Genomic DNA, 16,072 nt, shown 5'->3' on the forward strand with positions numbered 1-16,072 from the left:
CCCAAAATAGGCAGCAGGCAGGTAAAGATCGTCAGTAAAACTAACTGCTTCTCAATCAAAAGTCAAATACACACACAGATTTACTACTGCCCACATGCACACACACAAAATAATTATATACACTAAAAGATAACAACAGATCCGTCACTGCACACATACACAAAACCATCACTGTCCACAGCTACTCCAAAAGGAGAAGTGATATGACCATTACCAAATGATGTGACAAACTGACCATCTTTAGTGAACACTGACACACGCTTGTTATTATACTCAGCAACATAAACAAAACCAGCGACACACACACCACGAGGGTCAGACAGATCTCCTTGTCCACTTCCTTCCTTTCTAATCGAGCGAATAAACCGACCATTCATAGTGAGCACTTGAACACGATGATTATAACTGTCAGATACATACACAATTTGACTGTCCACTGCAACATCCTCTGGTCGGTTAAAATGCTCATTACCAGTTCCCTTTGAACCAATCTGCTTGACTGGCTCCAGCTCTGTCGTCAACACTTGGACTCTATGATTGTCTTGATCGCACACAAATACTTGATCACCAGCGACTGCTATCCCTCGAGGCCAGTTGAGTTCCTTTGGACCACTTCCCTTCGTCCCAAACCTCTTCAGTAGATCTCCTCTTTTGTTGAACTTGTACACACAGTTATTGCTACTATCACAGACATAGGTGTTGTCCTCCTTGTCTACTGCCACGCCAGAGATACCGCCAAACCCATGCTTTGATTTGCTGATGCTTCGAATTTGTTTTCCTTTCTTGTCAAACACCAAAACATCACCACCAAAGTCAGTTACAATCAGTTCTTCTGACGAATTGGATGCCATATATCGAGGTTTGTTGATTCCTCTCATCACCCTCACAGGTTTGTCCAGCTTGGTGGGGGGTATTTTGATGAATACAGAGAAGGGGCTTCCTGGGATAGGCTGCTCGTTCACTGAGATCAGGAGGTGGTGTCGACCACGTACCCTAGGGGTGTACTCAACGCTGTACACTCCACCCCTCACAGGCACTGCTTGCAATTCTTGAGATGTGTCATCAGATAGCGTTTTCAGTAGAACTTGTGGCTTGCCTCTTTTTGAACCGCAATAAAATATCAGTTTTGAACATTTGTCAACTTCAGCTGTTTTGATACCGTCTCCTTTCACAATCGGCTTTCCTTCATGGACAATAACATTGTTCTCACACAACTTCTTGAGATTCTCACAAACAAACACTTCAATTCCAAAATCATCTTTCTCCACTGGATCAGGATTGGCTGCTTCCTTCCCTTGCTTCACCACCTTGGCATCGATTCGACTCACCACCTGCTCTTGCATCGTAATCAGTTCTTCATCACTTGCATTCTCCAGTGTACGCTCTACAAAGTCAATCAAACTCTGAGCAGTGCCCAGGGACAGGTCCAGACCCTTCTCTTGAACCGTCAGCTTCTCCATCTTTGAATCAGCCAAAGCAGAAGATTCTCGTAAAACACGGACCTTGCATCGATCGAGAATATCGTGTAGCTCCTGGAACTTGGCATTCACTTGTCTCTCTGTCAGTTCTTTCTGGGCCTGAATCTTCTGTTTAGTTCCTTTCACTTGATTCACAGCGGTGCTCAGATCAGGCAGTAGGTTCTTGAGTGGGGAGAGGTGCTCCGTCAGCTTTTTGCGAGTTGCGGGGGCGGCTTTCTTTACAAATTCGTAATTGTGTCCAGCGTGTTCAATAACGATACAGTCTCGACAGATGAGCTTGTTGCAATCGAAACAGAAAATCTTTTTTAGTTCTTCGTGATCATCACATTTTGGGGGTGGTAGGTTTTCGAATGTTAGTTCTTTCACTCCGCCCTGTTTCAGCTCGTCCAGAGTGGAGACGATATGTGTAGCAAACACGGCTTTCATACGTTGATGAGATTCTACACATTTTTCACAGATAAAATTGACACACTGTCGGCAGAATGCAGTGGCCTTTCCCCCAGAGCACACTTCACAGGTGGTCTCCAACTTGCCGTGAGCTTTCTCCATCCTCGAGTGGAGTGCTTTCATCCGGTTGATGAAGAATGCAGTGGGCAGTCTGTCTGGGTTGTTGTCAGGCAACAGAGTGGGCTCACGACAGTCGGGGCAAGGGAACGGCTGGTTGGGTTGGTAGCGACTGGAGAGTGTGAGGATGCATTGCTTGCAGTAGTAGTGACAACAAGGGAGCAGCTTTGGCTCCTGGTAGCGGTCATGACAGATGCCACAGGTCACCTCTTGCTCGAGATCAGCAACAACTGGATCAACTGGATTAGGCCCTTCGGCCATCGTTAGTTCAGATCTGGGGAATGCATTTGTACATTTATTTTATAAAAGTATGAAACTATTCGCAACTAGAAATTGAGTACAAGAATGTTCAATAATTGTGCTAAAGTGATCATTAGGTCAAGCTAAAGCTACACCTCTGCAGCTAGTTCAAAAAACGTACTTACTCAGAAGTTCCTAGATACTAGATCCTTCAATTTCAGAAGCACAGTAGTTGTTGTTTTGCATGTACCTTGTACTGGTACATGCTACGCCCATTACACAATGTTATAAATCTGATCAGATATGCCCACTTTTTTGTTTCAACACCCACACTTTTCTTCAAGGAAGCTGAAGTGAAGAAGTGAGTGAATAAAATACAAATGCATGACCACTGTCCTTGAAATAATGTGCATAGTAGATCTTTATGATATAAAAGTGTTCAAGATACTCACAACCCATTTTCCTTCCCCTTTCCATCACAATTCCTGTGACTTGTAGCTGGTACTATTTGCACTAGTAATATTGCAGAGACTGTATGGTACCGACTGCTCCCCCCCCCCCCCTCTCTCTCTCTCTCTCTCTCTCTCTCTCTCTCTCTCTCTCTCTCTCTCCGTGCAGATCAGTGCCTCTCTGGTTCAGTGGTAACAATTACCACCCACAATGTAAGTATCATTAGACGGCTATAATTAATTTTGGGTTTGGATTGTCCGATTTCAACTGTTTAATGATTTTCTGCATGGTAGCTCAAGGTTAGCCTCTATTCAAGGCTGATTTAATCGGCCTTGAATCGAGGCTAGCTCAAGGTTAAGTTCTTTCAGATGGCATAAAATTAGTAATTTCTGAGGCCGTTTTGACAAAAAAGCTTGGGCTATAGGTGGGTGAAAAGTGCAAAATAGTCTCCATAAACAATGTTGAGCTGAACATAATAATTTATTATCATCTTAAAGTGCACTCTCTAAGCTTTCAAAATTATTGTTGGACCAACTGTACGCAAGTTATATAGAGTCCCCTTAGTGATTTTCCAAAGTGGTTCTGTTTTGCTAGCAATGTTATTGTGCACATTCATGTATCTGTTGTATTAAATGTACACATTGTAATATAGCCTCGCCCCAGGCCGATCTGTCTCCAATTGAACGCTAGGTCGCCTCCTCTAGCCTCGACCCCAGGCCGATCTGTCTCCAATTGAACGCTAGGAGGAGGCGACCTAGCGTTCAATTGGAGACGGATCGGCCTGGGGTCGAGGCTAACATTGTAATTGCACTGGCTGGTTGGATTGAAGTGGTTGATCCATGCACAGTGTGTTAATCCTTCAAAAATAATCGTTTGTGGAAGTAGTAATAATTATACGGTATGGCTAGTATTTGCATTAACAACCTCCAGCTATAGAGTGTTTGTTCCTTCCCTACAGGAAACTGTGTGTCCTGGACAACAGTCACTCACTGCACACCATCTACTCCCTCGACCACAGTCCACAAGAGGAGACATTCATCAACAGCTCCTACGTCAGCATAGACCACTCCTCCCCCATCCAGCACACCTTCACCTTCACCAACGCCCACCCTCACACCACATCCAACAAACCACAAGAGACAGTATTCAATGTGATGATATTTACGGCCGACACTATATCCCCCCCTCAACCCACACCAAAGCTAGCACAGTGACAGAGAGTATTAATAGAGAGACTGTGAGTGAGCCACTGTCTAATGGAGGGGCAAAGAGAAGAGGATCGTTTGAAGATATCGTCAGCCATTTTCCACTGAGGGAGACAGCACAGTTAAATTTGAATAGACGGCAGAATCACAAGACAATTTGCTCAGCAATGATGAGGATGGTTCTGATTAAAAGCATTCCATTATATACCATTGTTAATACGTGTATATTGTGCTACTGTACTTCATGGGTGTATTTTCACAAGGGTACGATATTCAGCATTTTGCTGAGCTTGCACTAGCATTTAGTTACATTTGTAGATAGAAGACTCAAGGCTATTGCTAGTATCTGTCACTGACTCCTATCCCCCCCGGCCCCCATACACACACACACACAGCATCAGCTGCCAACTCCCAATCTGAGGAAGAGGCTATCTTCACTAACATTCAGCACACCCGACTTGGTGCCCATGGCAATGCTGGTCAAAGGTGACAGTCGTACTGACAGACACAGACACTGCTCAGGTCACCACACCCATCGTAGTCGTGCCCAACGGTGCCACCATGCACACTGAAGCACAATCTAGTACTGGAACAATGTACTGCTTCAACATGTTGCTTAATGCTTATAATTTTCATTTTAGTAAGTCTAAACTTTCAAATTTTTGTACACATCACATTTGAAAACGGTTAATTAAGATAATACAACCACAGATTTGTCACTCAACACACAAAATTAATAGTAATTATGAAATGCAAACTAGTCATGCAAGACAGCCACTAAAAGATAATAACAGATCCGTCACTGCACACATACACAAAACCATCATTGTCCACAGCTACTCCATAAAGATGGGAAGTGATATGACCATTACCAAATGATGTGACAAACTGACCGTCTTTAGTAAACACTGACACACGATTGTTATCAAAATCAGCAACATAAACAAAGCTAGTAACACACACACCATGAGGGCGAGACAGATCTCCTTGTCCACTTCCCTTCTTTCCAATCGAGCGAATAAACCGACCACCCATAGTGAGCACTTGCACACGATGATTACTATAGTCAGTGACATACACCATTTGTTCATTGTCCACTGCAATATCCTCTGGTCCGTTAAAATGTCCATTACCAGTTCCCTTTGAACCAATCTGCTTGACCAGCCGCTCTGTCGTTAACACTTGGACTCTGTGGTTGTTCTGATCGCACACAAACACTTGATCACCAGCGACTGCTATCCCTCGAGGCCAGTTGAGTTCCTTTGGACCAATTCCCCTTGTCCCAAACCTCTTCAGTAGATCTTCTCTTTTGTTGAACTTGTACACACAACTTTCGCCGTTGTCACAGACATATATGTTGTCCTCCTTGTCTACTGCCACACCAGAGATATTGCTAAACCCATGCTTTGATTTGCTGATGCTTCGAATTCGTTCTCCTTTCTTGTCCAACACCAAAACATCACTGTCTCGATCAGTTACAATCAGTTCTTCTGATGAGTTGAATGCCATATACCGAGGGTTGTTGATTCCTCTTATCACTCTTACTGGTTTGTCCAGCTTCGTAGGGGGTATTTTGACGAACACAGAGAAGGGGCTTCCTGGGATGGGCTGGTTGTCCACTGAGATCAGGAGGTGGTGTCGACCACGTACCCTAGGGGTGTACTCAACACTGTACACTCCATCCCTCACAGGCACTGCTTGCAATTGCTGAGATGATTCTTCAACTAGCGATTTTAGAGCCACTTGTATTGTATGATGCTTAAATTGTGTATTACATTCCACAAGAATCGAAAAATTGTTAAGTGTACTAATTTCAGCAGTTCTAGCTCCATTTCCTTCGACAGTGAACTTTGTTGGATCCACTTTTCCTTCATACACAAAAACATTGTTCTCACACAACTTCTTGAGATCCTCAGAAACAAACCCTTCGACTTCAAAATCATCTTTCTCTACTGGATCAAGATTGGCTGCTTCCTTCCCTCGCTTCACCACCTCGGCATCGATTCGACTCACCACCTGCGATTGCATTGTAATCAGTTCTTCATCACTTGCATTCTCCAGTGTACGCTCTACAAAGTCAATCAAACTCTGAGCAGTGCCCAGGGACAGGTCCAGACCCTTCTCTTGAACCGTCAGCTTCTCCATCTTTGAATCAGCTAAAACAGAAGATTTTCGTAAAACACGGACCTTGCATTGATCGAGAATATCGTGTAGCTCCTGGAACTTGGCATTCACTTGTCTCTCTGTCAGCTCTTTCTGGGCCTGTATCTTCTGTTTAGTTCCTTTCACTTGATTCACAGCGGTGCTCAGATCAGGCAGTAGGTTCTTGAGTGGGGAGAGGTGCTCTGTCAGCTTTTTGCGAGTTGCGGGGGCGGCTTTCTTTACAAATTCGTAATTGTGTCCAGCATGTTCAATAACGATACAGTCTCGACAGATGAGCTTGTTGCAATCGAAACAGAAAATCTTTTTTAGTTCCTCGTGATCTTCACATTTTGGGGGTGGTGGGTTTTCGAATGTTAGTTCTTTCACTCCGCCCTGTTTGAGCTGTTCCAGAGTAGAGACGATATGTGTAGCAAACACTTTCATACGTTGATGAGGTCTTACACAATCCTCACAGATGAAATTGACACACTGTCGGCAGAATGCAGTGGCTTTTCCCCCAGAGCACATTTCACAAGTAGTCTCCAACTTGCCGTGGGCTTTCTCCATTCTCGAGTGGAGTGCTTTCATCCGGTTGATGAAGAACGCAGTGGTCAGTCTGTCTGGGTTGTTGTCTGGCAATAGAGTGGGCTCACGACAGTCGGGGCAGGGGAACGGCTGGTTGGGTCGGTAGCGACTGGAGAGTGTGAGGATGCATTGTTTGCAGTAGTAGTGACAACAAGGGAGCAGCTTTGGCTCCTGGTAGCGGTCATGACAGATACCACAGGTCACCTCTTGCTCGAGATCAGCAACAACTGGATCAGGTCCTTCGGCCATCATTTATAGTTCAGATCTGGGGAATGCATTTGTAAAAGCATGAAACTAATCTCATGTTTAATTAATGCAAATATTGGCTAGCTAGAAATTGAGTACTAGTCTAGAATGTTAAATCTGTGAATAATAGTTTGCACTAAGTGATCAATTAGGTCAAGCTAAGCTAGACCTCTGCAGCTAGTTGAAAAAACTTACCTACTAGATCTATATCAGAAGTTCCTTTCAAGCACATTAATTTGTATGAATCTCAGATACGCCCACTTTTTTGTTTCAACGCCCACACTTTTCTTCCCATCATCCATTCACTTCTTCCAGAGTCTCAAAAGAAGTGAGTCCACATTGAGCATGTATGGAAACAAATTGGATAAAAACCTATATTTATTTGCATACTGCATATTGCTTAGTACAGTCTATCTGGCTGTAAACAATCAGGCTCCAGCTATAGAATTGAGTGTGTGTGTTCCTTCCCTACAGGAAACTGTGTGTCCTGGACAACAATCACTCACTGCACACCATCTACTCCCTCACCACAGTCCACAAGAGGAGACATTCATTAACAGCTCCTACGTCAGCATAGACCACTTCCCCATCCAGCACACCTTCACCTTCACCAACGCCCGCCCACCCTCACACCAGATCCAAAAAACCACAAGAGACGATAATATTATTGGATGATGATATTTACGGCCGACACTATATCCTCCCTCAACCCACACCAAAGCTAGCACAGTGACAGAGAGTATTGATAGAGGGACTGCGAGGGAGCCACTGTCTAATGGAGGGGCAAAGATAAGAGGATCGTCTTTGAAGAGATCTTCAGCCATTTTCCACCGAGGAAGACAGCTCAGTTTGAAGAGACGGCAGAATCACAAGACAATTTGTTCAGTGATGATGAGGATGGTCCTGATTATGATACGCTGGAGCCTGTTGTCATGGATACGTTGTCAGAGGGTGCTCCTCGAGTTCTCAGTAGCATTGCATACTGAGAAACAAGGTATGTACATGTACCAGATTGTGTTGCTATAACAGTCATCATATTCATTACCTCGGCATTCCAATCACTATTGTTGTGTACCATTGTTGATGCACTGTGCTACTGCAGAAGAGGTACGACACACTCGGTGCATCTCTAGCAATTAGTCTCGGATTATCTGCCCACATGTTGTTATTGCTGAGTGTAATCAGGCTAATTGCTTGAGCTGCACTGCGCCCGTTGTACCTCCTTGAACATTGTGCTGAGCTTGCATTTAATTAGAAGAGTCAAGGCTATTGCTAGTATCTGTAACCGCCCACATGCACACACATTAATTTTGATGCTGGTATATTGTGCTATATGTGCTGTACTTCATGGGGGTGTATTTTCGTGAGGGTTCGCTATAAGTATGGTGCTGAGCTTGCACTATATTTGTATTTGTAGATAGAAGAGTCAAGGCTATTGCTATATCTGTCACTGACTCCTACCCCCCACATGCACACACTCTCCCCCCCCCCCCCCCCACACACACACAGAGCACCAGCTGCCAACTCCCAATCTGAGGAATAGGCTATCTACGCTAACAATCAGCACACTTGACTTGGTGCCCATGGCAACGCTGGTCAGAGGTGGGAGTCGTACTGGCAGACACAGACACTGCTCAGATCACACCCATCACGCCCACCACAGCAGCACAACTGACGGCACTAGTGGAACAGTGCACTGACTGTATTTGACTCACATCTTAGTTATGCTATTACTTTTACGTAAAGTTCATAAATTCGTTCAATCAATAAACAATATACACATATATACTGGTAGACTACAAAACCACAGATATATGCTACTGCACACACACAAATAAGGTAAGTAACAAAGTGAAGACAACCACAAAACACTAAAAGATAACAACAGATCCTTCACTGCACACATACACAAAACCACCACTCACTGTCCACAGCTACTCCATAAGAGAAGTGATATGACCATTACCAAATGATGTGACAAACTGACCATCTTTAGTGAACACTGACACGCGCTTGTTAGTATACTCAGCAACATAAAGAAAACTACTGACACACACACCACGAGGGCCAGAAAGATCTCCTTGTCCATTTCCTTTCTTTCCAATCGAGTGAATAAACCGATCATCCATAGTGAGCACTTGAACACGATGATTACCATAGTCAGTGACATACACCATTTGTACATTGTCCACCGCAACATCCTCTGGTAGGTCATTACCAGTTTCCATTAAATCAATCTGCTTGACTGGCCCCAGCTCTGTCGTCAACACTTGGACTCCGTGATTCCCTCGATTGCACACAAACACTTCATCACCAGCGACTGCTATCCCTTGAGGGTAGTAGAGTTTTTTTAGAATACTTTCCCTTGTCCCAAACCATTTTAGCAGATATCCTCTTTTGTACACGCAGTGTTTGTTGCTGCCAGAGACATAGATCTTGTCTTCCTTGTCTACTGCCACACGAGAGATACTGCCAAACCAATGTATTGATTTGCTGATGCTTTGAATTTGTTTTCCTTTCTTGTCAAACATCAAAATATCACCGTTCCAGTCAGTTACAATCAGTTCTTCTGATGAGTTGAATGCCATATACCGAGGGTTGTTGATTCCTCTTATCACCCTCACAGGTTTGTCCAGCTTGGTGGGGGGTATTTTGACGAACACAGAGAAGGGGCTTCCTGAAATAGGCTGGTCGTCCACTGAGATCAGGAGGTGGTATCGACCACGTACCCTAGGGGTGTACTCAACACTGTACACTCCACCCCTCACAGGCACTGCTTGTAGCTGTTGAGATGATTGATCAGCTAGCAATTTTAAAGTTGCTTTAGCTTTTGAAAATTGTCGTGGCTGGTGTATATTGATTGAAAAGCAAGCAGGTTTATCGATTTCAGCATTTTTAACTACATCTCCTTCCACAGTGCACTTCGTTGGATCCACTGTACCGTCATACACAATAACGTTGTTTTTACACAACTCCTTGAGACCCTTATAAACAAACACCTCAACTCCAAAATCATCTTTCTCCACTGGATCAGAATTGGCTGCTTCCTTCACCACCTCAGCATCGATTCGACTCACCACCTGCTCTTGCATCGTAATCAGTTCTTCATCACTTGCATTCTCCAGTGTACGCTCTACAAAGTCAATCAAACTCTGAGCAGTGCCTAGGGACAGGTCCAGATCTTTCTCTTGAACTGTCAGCTTCTCCATCTTTGAATCAGCTAAAGCAGAAGATTCTCGTAAAACACGGACTTTGCATCGATCGAGAATATCGTGTAGCTCCTGGAACTTGGCATTCACTTGTCTCTCTGTCAGTTCTTTCTGGGCCTGTATATTCTGTTTAGTTCCTTTCACTTGATTCACAGCGGTGCTCAGATGAGGCAGTAGGTTCTTGAGTGGGGAGAGGTGCTCCGTCAGCTTTTTGCGAGTTTCGGGGGCGGCTTTCTTAACTAACTCTGACTTGTGGTCACAATGATCGAATACAACACAGTCTCGACAGATGAGCTTGTTGCAATCGAAACAAAAAATCTTCTTTGGCTCCTCATGATCCTCGCATTTTGGGGGTAGTGGGCTTTCGAATGTTAGATCTTTCACTCCGCCCTGTTTGAGCTGTTCCAGAGTAGAGACGATATGTGTAGCAAACACTTTCATACGCTGATGAGATCTTACACAATCCTCACAAATGAACTGGACACACTGTCGGCAGAATGCAGTGGCCTTTTCCCCAGGGCACATTTCACAGGTGGCCTCTAACTTGCCGTGGGCTTTCTCCATCCTCGAGTGGAGTGCTTTCATCCGGTTGATGAAGAACGCAGTGGTCAGTCTGTCTGGGTTGTTGTCTGGCAATAGAGTGGGCTCACGACAGTCGGGGCAGGGGAACGGCTGGTTGGGTGGGTAGCGACTGGAGAGTGTGAGGATGCATTGCTTGCAGTAGTAGTGACAACGAGGGAGCAGCTTTAGCTCCTGGATGCGGTCATGACAGATGCCACAGGTCACCTCTTGCTCGAGATCAGCAACAACTGGATCAGGTTTTTCGGCCATCGTTAGAAATTGTTTCTCAGATCTGGAGAATGCAATTGTGTAGTATGTTGAATATTGTATAATTAGCTATATACATGTACTATAGTATAGTCTATACCTCTGCAGCTACTGTATAAAGTCTTACCTACAATCAGAAAAAGCTTTCCAGGGTTAAAGCATATGGTCAAAGTAAGCAATGAACTGAAGTAGCAGTAAGCTCTAAGTTATGTAAAATTAATGTTTTCATAGCGTTTCACCAGCGCTATAATATTATAGTGTTTTAATGAGATTCATTGCATTTTCTAGTACAAATTGCGATTTTACTCAGAAATTAATACTCGCGAAAATATGTAATCTGAGATACGCCCACACTTCTTCACAGTCATATATACAGTACAGATAATAATTGCAGTTAGGCTATAATAGCTAGTCCAGTCATCATCTTCAGTTCTCAAATGATAATCACTTGTCAACACTAGGGACTTGCTGCTCAGACGACGTGGGTCGCTATGACAGCACTCATCAGACTCGTTACACCAGGAGTCCTTCCCGCTTAACGAGGCTCTCTCCAGAGGGGCATCTTGATACCAGCAATTGGCAGCTTCTTTACAATCTCCTTTCTCACAAGTAGACACTTTGACACCATTAAACAAGTTTGTCGGTGCTAGTACAGCTGACATTGATGATGTCTCTTTAGTGCACAAATAGTTTCTGTTTTGAGGGTCATGAATTGTTTTGATTTCTTTAGTAGGTAACTGAGCCGAGATAGTAATGATCGTGGGGGAGTGGTTACTGCTTGTGAGGGGGTGGTTTGAGGTGTGGGTGTGGTCTCAGCTAGCAGAGAGGTGGAGCTGAGGTATAGTCCTTTAGTGAGGAGCAGGTTAGTTACTCTGTTCTTGCCAACACGATCATAGTAGATATCGACGACACCAACTTGTAGCCCGGATGGTTTCCTGGTAACCTTGGCAAACACCTGTAGTCACATTTAAGCAAGCATGAACAAAATGCACACACTATAAAACACATACTATATACACAATTTACAAAGTCTACAGTTTTAGTTCTACTTATAGGCACTTATTATCAGACTGTGGGGGGACTAAGTGCAACCACAAAAAGTTCCTTCTAAACTGCAGCTACTTCACAGAAGCCTTTCGCTACACTATATTCACCATTTTGTGTCGTAGGTGTTTCCATAGTAGCTGTTTGTCCAGTGGGAACCATTCCTCTCCGTGATTGAATGTTGAGTGGAGGCCGTCAATAGCCGTGGGGAGGGCCAGGGGAGGGACCACGCCCACTCTCAGTCCGTGGGGGAGCTTGTAGAGGTTACGTAGTGACACACTGTGCATCGTTGAGCCACAATCTATCAGCTCCAGTCTAGCCTGAGGCTGTATACACACAGGTGGGGAGATAACAAGCAAATGATCAAAATGATTGGTAATCACGTTTGTCTATAATGTAGCTTCCCCCGGCGTATTATATCATTCGTAATTTTAGAAGCAAGTATTTTATCCTAGAAATTCACTCTATTCAGAGCTACACAGTTTATAGACTATGGAAGATGATGTTGAAGGATAATTGCTACAAAACTTGGCTCTATTGAGCAACAGGCACACCACTCACCTGTCCAATATAGTGTGGTCGATTGACCTCTGTCACTCTAGCTCTCCTGTAGAAGCCATCCTCTTCTCTCTCTTGAGTGCCTCCAACACTCACAAGCACAGCACAATACAGTCCAACCATCAACTGCAGAATGTTCCGTATAAAAAGCCATCCATGAATGCACATACTCAAAGCAACATGTAACTCTTCTGCCTCTCACAACATGTACCTTATATACAGAGAAACCTCTGACACATTTAAGCACACTAGTTGACAATGAACTGTCGTCCCCAAACTTATTTTTCTACACCAACTAAATTCAATGCACTAAATTTAATGGACAATAAATTATCTACAAAGGGACAATATTAATGTCTTGAATAATAAAATGATAGGGCCAAGGTAGTTTGACTGACCTCGCCTCTGCTCATAGTGTTGGGGTCACTGGTGGTCATGGCAACTGATAGCTCCTCCAGGTCATGCTCTGGGTACTCAGCCAGCTGTATCCAGACACGGTCAGGACTGTTCACCTGCAGTACTTGCAATGACATCGTTGACAATTGGTCTCCTTGTGTCGAACAATAATAGCGTATCCATTGTAGGATCTTTGGGTGAAGGTTCGTCTATAGTGGTGTCCATTGGATGTACTCTACTAGTGACCTCTGTGAACCTTGTCTCGGCAGCACAAGCACATGGCAATTTTCCAACCATACATTCGGCCAAATACTGCAAAGAGTTGTCTTGCGTTGCTATGACTTCATCACTTTGCTGCCGTGTGGTGTCTTGTGATACAATAGTTTCGATCGTAATATTTTCAGGGGGGGCTTGCATTTCTCTGGCTTCATCCTCTGGGGGGAGGGGCTGCTCTTGTACCTTAAATGTAGCTTGCTGTGCAATGAACGTGGCTTCTGCTGCTAATGCTTGAGACATCATCACCTGTTTGTTGAGCTCACAAACTAGGGACACTGGGCCGTGTAGAGGTCAAATGGTTCATCTTCAGAGCTTGGTTGGTCATGCATCAGTGGGTACCTCATCTTGCATTGAGATTGTCACTTTTAGTGAGGTTATTGAGATCTGATTGATAATGGAGTCTCGCAAGCAGTGGCTCTGCTCTCTCTGCAGTTGTATAATGGGTCCATGCAACTGATGCAGCTTCAGATACAGAGTGTGCTAGGTACTTGTCCATTTTCACTTGTAATAATATGGTAAAGATCCTCATAACACAATCACAAACCTAAAATAGGTGTAGCAGGCGAGTAAAGATCGTCAGTAGAGGTAACTGCTCTCAATCAAAAGTCAAATAGTGATTTATTACTGCCCACACACACAAAATAATTATAGATCTACACTAAAAGATAACAACAGATCCGTCACTGCACGCATATACAAAACCATCAGTGTCCACAGTTACTCCAAAAAGATTAGTGATATGACCATTACCAAATGATGTGACAAACTGACAGTCTTTAGTGAACACTGACACACAACCGTTATAATAATCAACAATATAAAACCAGTGACAAACAAAACCAGTGACACACACACCACGAGGGGTAGACAGATCTCCTTGTCCACTTCTTTTCTTTCCAATCGAGCGAATAAACCGACCATCCATAGTGAGCACTTGAACACGATGATTATAACAGTCAGTGACATACATCATTTGTTTATTGTCCACTGCAACATCCTCTGGGCAGTTAAAATGCTCATTACCAGTTCCCTCTGAACCAATCTGCTTGACTGGCTCCAGCTCTGTAGTCAACACTTGGACTCTGTGATTATTCTGATCGCACACAAACACTTGATCACCAGCGACTGCTATCCCTCGAGGGAAGTTGAGTTCTTTTGGACCACGTCCCTTCGTCCCAAACCTCTTCAGCAGATCTCCTCTTTTGTTGAACTTGTACACACAGTGTTTGCTACTATCACAGACATAGATGTTGTCCTCCTTGTCTACTGCCACACCAGAGATACCGACAAACCCATGCTTTGATTTGCTGATGCTTCGAATTTGTTTTCCTTTCTTGTCAAACACCAAAACATCACCGCTATAGTTAGTTACAATCAGTTCATCTGATGAGTTGAATGCCATATACCGAGGTTCGTTGATTCTTCTTATCACTCTCACTGGTTTGTCCAGCTTGGTGGGGGGTATTTTGATGAACACAGAGAAGGGGCTTCCTGGGATGGGCTGGTCGTCCACTGAGATCAGGAGGTGGTGTCGACCACGTACCCTAGGGGTGTACTCAACACTGTACACTTCACCCCTCACAGGCACTGCTTGCAGTTGTTGGGTCGATTGATCAACTAGCGATTTCAGTACTGCTTGTGGTTTGCCTTGTTTTGAACTGATATAGACATTCAGCCTTGCATATTTGTCAACTTCAGCTGTTTTGATGCCGTCTCCTTTCACAATCGGCTTTCCTTCATGTACAATAATGTTGTTCTCGCACAACTTCTTGAGATCCTCACAAACAAACACTTTGACTCCAAAATCATCTTTCTCCACTGGATCAGGATTGGCTGCTTCCTTCCCTCGCTTCACCACCTCGACATCGATTCGACTCACCACCTGCTCTTGCATCGTAATCAGTTCTTCATCACTTGCATTCTCCAGTGTACACTCTACAAAGTCAATCAAACTCTGAGCAGTGCCCAGGGACAGGTCCAGACCCTTCTCTTGAACCGTCAGCTTCTCCATCCTTGAATCAGCCAAAGCAGAAGATTCTCGTAAAACACGGACTTTGCATCGATCGAGAATATCGTGTAGCTCCTGGAACTTGGCATTCACTTGTCTCTCTGTCAGTTCTTTCTGGGACTGGATATTCTGTTTAGTTCCTTTCACTTGATTCACAGCGGTGCTCAGATCAGGCAGTAGGTTCTTGAGTGGGGAGAGGTGCTCCGTCAGCTTTTTGCGAGTTGCGGGGGCGGCTTTCTTTACAAATTCGTAATTGTGTCCAGCGTGTTCAATAACGATACAGTCTCGACAGATGAGCTTGTTGCAATCAAAACAGAAAATCTTTTTCAGTTCTTCGTGATCTTCACATTTTGGGGGTGGTGGGCTTTCGAATGTTAGTTCTTTCACTCCGCCCTGTTTGAGCTCGTCCAGAGTGGAGATGGCATGTCCGGCAAATACTCTCAATCGTTTATGAGACTTCACACAATCTTCACAGATGAAATTGACACATTGTCGGCAGAATGCAGTGGCCTTTCCCCCAGAGCACATTTCACAAGTGGCCTCCAATTTTCCATGGGCTTTCTCCATCCTCGAGTGGAGTGCTTTCATCCGGTTGATGAAGAACGCAGTGGGCAGTCTGTCAGGGTTGTTGTTTGGCAATAGAGTGGGCTCACGACAGTCGGGGCAGGGGAACGGCTGGTTGGGTCGGTAGCGACTGGAGAGTGTGAGGATGCATTGCTTGCAGTAGTAGTGACAACAAGGGAGCAGCTTTGGCTCCTGGTAGCGGTCATGACAGATGCCACAGGTCACCTCTTGCTTGAGATCAGCAACAACTGGATCAGGTCCTTCGGCCATCGTTAGTTA

At 44.4% G+C, this 16,072-nt stretch overlaps 5 protein-coding genes and 2 long non-coding RNA genes across 10 annotated transcripts in view; 2 read left to right on the forward strand and 5 right to left on the reverse strand.

Annotated features, from left to right (window-relative positions):
* Positions 1-31: 31 nt before the first annotated feature.
* The window catches only part of LOC135343563 (E3 ubiquitin-protein ligase TRIM71-like), a 55,680-nt gene continuing 39,639 nt past the window's right edge, over positions 32-16,072 (reverse strand). The window contains exons 1-2 of one of the 3 annotated variants that reach the window (XM_064540536.1): positions 2,464-2,534; positions 32-2,316 (exon numbers count right to left, since the gene is read on the reverse strand). In XM_064540536.1, the coding sequence (XP_064396606.1) occupies positions 123-2,303 (2,181 nt within the window). In that variant the 5' untranslated portion in view covers positions 2,304-2,316; positions 2,464-2,534 and the 3' untranslated portion in view covers positions 32-122. Of the gene's footprint in view, positions 2,317-2,463; positions 2,535-16,072 lie in introns of those variants that run through there. The other 2 variants (XM_064540534.1, XM_064540535.1) reach the window with 2 other exon arrangements.
* On the forward strand, positions 2,901-4,661 carry LOC135343608 (uncharacterized). The gene is made up of 2 exons (XR_010397201.1): positions 2,901-2,944; positions 3,691-4,661. It is a non-coding gene; the product is annotated as an uncharacterized LOC135343608 (long non-coding RNA).
* On the reverse strand, positions 4,614-7,491 carry LOC135343552 (E3 ubiquitin-protein ligase TRIM71-like). Of its 2 annotated transcripts, none has more exons than XM_064540520.1 (2): positions 7,110-7,491; positions 4,614-6,929 (listed from the first exon to the last, which is right to left on the reverse strand). In XM_064540520.1, the coding sequence occupies exon 2, from the start codon at positions 6,914-6,916 to the stop codon at positions 4,715-4,717; it is 2,202 nt and encodes a 733-aa protein (XP_064396590.1). In that variant the 5' UTR covers positions 6,917-6,929; positions 7,110-7,491; the 3' UTR covers positions 4,614-4,714. The 2 variants fall into 2 exon arrangements, with proteins under 2 accessions (XP_064396590.1, XP_064396588.1); XM_064540518.1 differs by having other exon boundaries at positions 7,106-7,490.
* LOC135343610 (uncharacterized) lies at positions 7,506-8,702 on the forward strand. Its single transcript, XR_010397203.1, has 2 exons — positions 7,506-7,904; positions 8,420-8,702. It is a non-coding gene; the product is annotated as an uncharacterized LOC135343610 (long non-coding RNA).
* On the reverse strand, positions 8,669-11,166 carry LOC135343570 (E3 ubiquitin-protein ligase TRIM71-like). Its single transcript, XM_064540544.1, has 2 exons — positions 11,075-11,166; positions 8,669-10,972 (listed from the first exon to the last, which is right to left on the reverse strand). The coding sequence occupies exon 2, from the start codon at positions 10,948-10,950 to the stop codon at positions 8,845-8,847; it is 2,106 nt and encodes a 701-aa protein (XP_064396614.1). The 5' UTR covers positions 10,951-10,972; positions 11,075-11,166; the 3' UTR covers positions 8,669-8,844.
* Positions 11,273-13,725, reverse strand: LOC135343593 (uncharacterized). The gene is made up of 4 exons (XM_064540569.1): positions 12,948-13,725; positions 12,553-12,675; positions 12,102-12,317; positions 11,273-11,902 (listed from the first exon to the last, which is right to left on the reverse strand). The coding sequence occupies exons 1-4, from the start codon at positions 13,080-13,082 to the stop codon at positions 11,594-11,596; spliced, it is 783 nt and encodes a 260-aa protein (XP_064396639.1). The 5' UTR covers positions 13,083-13,725; the 3' UTR covers positions 11,273-11,593.
* LOC135344293 (E3 ubiquitin-protein ligase TRIM71-like) lies at positions 13,719-16,063 on the reverse strand. Its single transcript, XM_064541459.1, has one exon. The coding sequence runs from the start codon at positions 16,061-16,063 to the stop codon at positions 13,880-13,882; it is 2,184 nt and encodes a 727-aa protein (XP_064397529.1). The 3' UTR covers positions 13,719-13,879.

The sequence above is a fragment of the Halichondria panicea genome, chromosome 11, assembly GCF_963675165.1.
Source record: "Halichondria panicea chromosome 11, odHalPani1.1, whole genome shotgun sequence".
NCBI lineage: Eukaryota > Metazoa > Porifera > Demospongiae > Suberitida > Halichondriidae > Halichondria > Halichondria panicea.

Bases quoted from the DNA above. Each gene is read 5' to 3' on its own strand.
- LOC135343593 (XM_064540569.1), bottom strand. From the start codon at position 13,082: ATGTCATTGCAAGTACTGCAGGTGAACAGTCCTGACCGTGTCTGGATA. The intron at 12,676-12,947 runs GTCAGTCAAACT...AACATTCTGCAG, and splicing joins ACACTATGAGCAGAGGCGAG to TTGATGGTTGGACTGTATTG. The intron at 12,318-12,552 runs GTGAGTGGTGTG...GTGTGTATACAG, and splicing joins GACCACACTATATTGGACAG to CCTCAGGCTAGACTGGAGCT.
- LOC135343570 (XM_064540544.1), bottom strand. From the start codon at position 10,950: ATGGCCGAAAAACCTGATCCAGTTGTTGCTGATCTCGAGCAAGAGGTG.
- LOC135343552 (XM_064540520.1), bottom strand. From the start codon at position 6,916: ATGATGGCCGAAGGACCTGATCCAGTTGTTGCTGATCTCGAGCAAGAG.
- LOC135344293 (XM_064541459.1), bottom strand. From the start codon at position 16,063: ATGGCCGAAGGACCTGATCCAGTTGTTGCTGATCTCAAGCAAGAGGTG.